Genomic DNA, 5,515 nt, shown 5'->3' with positions numbered 1-5,515 from the left:
GCTGGGGGTGTAGCTCATAGGTAGAATGTCCCTAGGTTCCATCCCTAGTACTGCTTTTAAAAAATAAAAAAGAAAGAAAAGAAAAGAAAACAGAAAGCTCTTCAGCTCTTGCTGTGCCTCAGAGTTCCCACTAACCATGTTGACTATTAGTGTTCTACATCTACATGGGCAAAGAAGATGCTAGGTCACCTGTCTCCAAGATGCCAGGCGCTACATGGCTTTTATCAGTTTTTATTAGACCAGGTCAAGGAAACAAATGGATATGCCAACATGGCCCTGCCTCTCTTGGTATATATTCTAAACATACATCCATTCTCCTACCCATTGAGAAAGAAATCTATTCAGAAGGATCTCACTTTTCACCAATTCTACCCTTATGATCACACATCACTGTGCACAGATTTTTGGCAGTTACAAGCTCTATCACAAGGCAGAGCTTACAAACGACTGGAGAACAGAACCGGTACTGAAATGCACCCTTAATGGGTGGGACAGACTGCATGAGGCAGTGCGGCTGTGTGGACGGGGAGAGGCCGGGGCCTGTGGCCACCTGCTGCCCCCACCTGGGTGGCACCACCGTCAAGGCCCTCGACTTCGATGTGTTCCTCAGCTGTCCCCGTGCCTTCACTCCTAGAGACATTAAACAATGAAACATCTGCAAGCAACCACGTCTACATAAAGAACTCAATCTTTGAATCTTCAGGATGTGGCCAATTCCAGAAAAGCATTTCTTGGCACCTTAGAGCAGACTGGGATGGAAGTTGTACCGAAGGCTGGAGAAGAGCCCGATGTGTTTCACCAAGTTGGGCTCCACCACATAGGCCCGCTCTCCCTTGGCCCTCAGCAGCGAGTACAGCGCCATGTCCTTGCCAAAGCCCTTGTGACAGTACACCTGGGACAGGTAGGTGAGGGTCCGGCGGGCCGCGGGGGCAGGGAAGAGCATGGCTGGGGTGCAGCACTGAGAAGCAGGAACCACATTGTACAAAGAAGGACTCAGGCGCCGCAGTTCCAGGAAATAGTGGCGACCCACCAGCTCAACCAGCCCCATGCTGTAGAGTGAGAAGAAAAGCAAGACGGGCCAGCTGAACCCCGGACGGCTGGCAAACCTCATGTACATCCAGGTGAGCAAGGGCCCCAGCAGCATGCCCACGCCGACCCACTCCAGGATCCGCATGGGCTCCGGGTTGATGTAGTGCTGCAGCCTCTCGGGGTGATAGAGCTTTAGATACAGGGCATCTTGGAGGTGCGGCTCGGAGAAGCGAGCCCGCAGCAGGTGCTCCAAGACTGGGAAGATCTGCTCCTCCGGAACAGCATCATCTTCCACCATCAGCACGTAGTCTGGGTTGTAAGTCTGCAGAGAGGACTCCAGGCAGTAGACATAGTCCTGCTTCTCCTTCTCAAATGAGTTGGTCGAGGGGTCATCGCCGTAGTCATCCTCAGTGCCCTCGTAGCGGTTGGCCACGGGGACGTACTTGGAGAGCAGCTTGGCATCGAAGTGGCTCACGCTGCGCTCCACGTTGCACAGGAAGAGCTGGTGGCCCTCGCACTGGGGGCCGCACTGCTGCAGAAGCCGGTGGAACTGGGACACCACCTGCAGGACGTAGTGGAAGCCCGGCTGCCTGTCCACGGTGATGATGGTGATCACCAGCCAGGGCCGGGGTGTGGCCTGCCAGACGATGGGCACAGAGCCATTGGCAGAGGGCAGCTCCTCGAAGTAGTGGAGGGCGGCCTCACCTTCCTTGAGGCTTTGCTGCAGGAACTCTTGGCTCATTTGGTTCAGGTGCCAGTTGCGCAGATAGAAGTAAGAGTGCAGCAGCCGGTGGCAGGCCAGAGGGGCCAGCAGGCCGAACGTCACCACCGTGAGGAGGAAGAGCTGGACGGCGGTGCTGCCCCAGGAGAGCCGCCGCAGCCTCCGGAGGAGCATGGCGGCTGGAGAGGTGGACACGCTCATGGGGTCAACTTGTGGTCAGGTCTGATCCCAGGCACGAAGCATCCTAAAACTCAGGTCAGAGTCAGAGCAAGTCAGACCTACGGAGAAGAAGGAGAGAAAGGTAGAGACAGCTGTGAAAAAAATTCCAAGGATGAAATCCAGCACATACCAAACCTGAAATTCTAGTTGCGAGGCTACAGAGTTCCAAGAGACTTTAAAGTATCTTCTGTAAATGAATTGTCTGTAGTTGGCTCTGCTAGTGATGTCTGCCATCTTCTCATTTCTTTCTCTTTTAAATTTTGTTTTAGGTGTGTGTGTGTGTGTGTGTGTGTGTGTGTGTGTGTGTGTGTTACTGGGGATTGAACTCAGGGGCATTCTACTAAACTATGCTCCTGATCCTTTTTTTTTACATTGCAAAACAGGGTCTCACTAAGTTGCTGAGGGTCCTGCTGAGCTGCTGAGGCTGTTCTTCAACCTAAGATCCTTCTGTCTCAGCCTTCCAAGTACTGGAATTACTGGTGTATGCCACCATGCCTGGCTCTTAGCACATCTAACTAAGTCTCCATGCCCAGAGATGCTTAATTAAGTTTACAGAGCCAGAAAGACTTCACCAGCTAGACTGGAAAGGTCATTATTATTCTATTATTCTATTCACCCGCTACATAAATGTGAGTTCTTAAAACAGACACCTACTTAAAAAAAATAAGGCTTGGCATCGAAGAAATACACATATTTAGGGAACAAGAATACAGTAAGAACTTGTTGGCCAACTGCATGGTAATTTCTGAACACACTTGTCTTTTCTGCACATCCCAAACAGGCCTGGCCCAGAAAGGAATGTCATGAGAAGGGATGACTCAGAGCACAGGCCTGCTACTCAGCTGGCGGGGAGCCACTTCACCTCCACATCTCGGATTCTGCAGCTCTAAAATGGAAATAATCATACCATCTCAGGGATGGACTGTGAATACTAACTATGTTAAGGAAGCAAAATAATGTACAGTAAAAATGTCATGAGACTATGCCCTATATTCAAATCCAAGTAATATTTTAGGAGTAAGTGGGTCTAACGATCTGATGGAAAAGAGATTTGCACAAACCAACAGACATAAAAGGACAAAGCAGTATGAAATCAGTGGGGTCCACACAGACCTAAATGGTGTTTACAGTATGCACTTCAGAAGCAGGGTAAGGCCTTACATCCGTGGTACGTATGTACAACTTGTGAGTTATTGTGCAGGAAAGGTTGTCCGGGCCCCCGTTGAGTTGCTATGGTGCACTCTGCCAGTCCTACCATACCCAAGTTCTCCCCTTCTTACATACACAGAGACCTCATTTTCTAGCCTACCTCGATCCAAGTGGAGTCATGTGAGTAGGATTTGCCAGTTGAGTGTAAACAACATTACAAGTGTGACACCTGAACCTGAGGCAAAGTAATTGAAAGATGTATACTCTCGACTTTATCAATTCCAATTGGCCAGCCAAATGGGAGCAGGAAGGGGAGGCAGAGGGTGGAGCCACAGACAGCAGGAGTCTGGGTCCTCCAATGACTACATAAACCTGAGGTCCCTCCCACGGCTCACCTCCCAATCTCCAGTGGTCTGTGTTGTGAGCAGTACATAAACTATCGTGTCCAGACACAAATGGGTTTTATTTTAGACCTATTATTATTACAACAGTTAGCCTCCCCAGCCCTCTACAGTTGTGTAGAAAACCAAACCTCTCTCTAGTTAGATGGCAAAATAATTCAAGGAAGTCAAGGTAAGTCTGGCTTCAGTGACAGAAGCAAATTATACTGGAGGACCTTAGAGGTGAGACACACTATCCCAGTTCTACAGGTGGTACACATCTACAATCTCAGAACTTGGGAGGCTGAGACAGCAGAATCTTGGATTGGAAACCAGTCTTCACAACTTAGCAAAACCCTCAGCAACTTAGCAAGACCTTGTTTCAAAATAAAAAAATAATATGTTTTTTTTAAATGGGCTAAAGTACTTGGGAGGCTAAGATAGGAGACTCAGGTTCAAGGACAGCCTCAGCGATGAAGTGAGCATCTCAGCAACCTAGTGAGACTGTTTCAAAAATAAATAAATACAATTTTTAGGTAGGGCTGGGGGTGTAGCTTGGACGTAGAAAGCTCTTAGGTTCAACCTGCAGCACCTCCAAAAAAAAAAGGGAGGAGGAATAGTGTAGTTCAGAAGTAGAATGCCCCTGGGCTCGATCCTCTGTACCAAACAAATGACAACAACAAAAGAAACAGAGAAGGAGGGGAATTTCCAAGATGGCGACCGAGAAAAGCGGGGCTTAAGAGTCCCGCTAACAACCAATCTCCATTACCACAAAAAGAGCGCCTTTCATAGCCAGAAAACACCATCACCAGAAAAACAAAAAACCCACCAGGCTCCAGAGAGAAAGCGGACTGAGAACAGAGCTCAGGGCCACAGAGGAGACACACGCGCCCGAGGACGCGGCAGCAGCGCCATACTGCCGGCGGCAGCGGCGAACTCAGCGGACGGCTACAGCAAGCCGAGGTGAGCTGATGCGGAACAGCCAGGCGGGATCTTTCGGCGCAGACAGCATTTAAAGCTCCCAGTGGCTGAGCTCAGCACACGCTGCAGGGATTCAGAGTGGAAATCAAAACCAGAGAAGAAAAAATACGCCAGCCTCATGGCCGAGGGCGTGGCAGAGGCGCCATATTGCCACCGGCGGCGGCAGCAGCAGTGAAATCACCAAGTCCAGTACAGCTACATCTACGTACTCAAGAACAGTGAGTCAAATTGCGGGCCACAGAGGAGAAATCCCAGTACTGTACTCCCTGGGACTTGACCCAGTGGGGGAGTGGCGGTGGCAGAGATATCACACCATAGGAGAATGTGCAACCTGGCACCCCCCCATAGTTTAAAGCAGCCTCTATCGACTCCCTGGGTCGGAGACTCTGTGATACAACCCAGTAAAGGAGTAGTAGGGTCTGAGATAATACAGACTCGAGATCCAGAGCACCTTAAGTGAAGCCATAGTGACCCAAGGGAAGAACCCAGAGAAGGCACAAACCTCCGAAATCATGGGAAAGAGGAATAACACTGAAGTAATGAATGTGCACAACCCCACAACATCAGAACCTGATAAAACAGAAAATCAGAGATTTCTAGAAGATCAAATCAGGAAAATAACTGTAGAAATAATAGAGGTGCTTCGAAAAGAACTCAGAGAGAGCCAAAAAGAGATAAAGGATGCAATTAATGAAGTAAAGGCCTCAATTCAAAGCACAAACAACCGATTAGACCACATGGAGAACAGAATCTCGCTCTTAGAAGATGAGCAATCCAAAAATGAATGCATAGTTTCTAATCTAGAAAAAGATATCCAACAGCAGGAATCTGACATTGAAGAAATATGGGCCCATCTTAAGAGAGCTAACCTAAGAATAATTGGAATAGAGGAGGGAAAAGAAAGTGATACCAAAGGGATCAACAATCTCTTCAAGGAAGTAATAGCAGAAAATTTTCCAAATATAGAGCAAGAGGTTGATACACAGATCCAGGAAACTTACAGAACTCCCTTTAGACAGGATCCGAGAAGAGGATC

General features: G+C 48.8%; 1 protein-coding gene across 1 annotated transcript; it reads right to left on the bottom strand.

Annotated features, from left to right (window-relative positions):
* Nucleotides 1-739: 739 nt before the first annotated feature.
* Nucleotides 740-1,951, bottom strand: PGAP4 (post-GPI attachment to proteins GalNAc transferase 4; the record flags this gene model as incomplete). Its single annotated transcript, XM_080708717.1, has 1 exon — nt 740-1,951. One exon carries the CDS (start codon nt 1,949-1,951, stop codon nt 740-742), a length of 1,212 nt encoding a protein of 403 aa, XP_080564843.1.
* Nucleotides 1,952-5,515: the final 3,564 nt, after the last annotated feature.

This window comes from Muscardinus avellanarius (assembly GCF_963383645.1).
Source record: "Muscardinus avellanarius genome assembly, chromosome: 13".
Taxonomy (NCBI): Eukaryota; Metazoa; Chordata; class Mammalia; order Rodentia; family Gliridae; genus Muscardinus; species Muscardinus avellanarius.
This window is presented reverse-complemented; position numbering and strand designations above follow the sequence as displayed.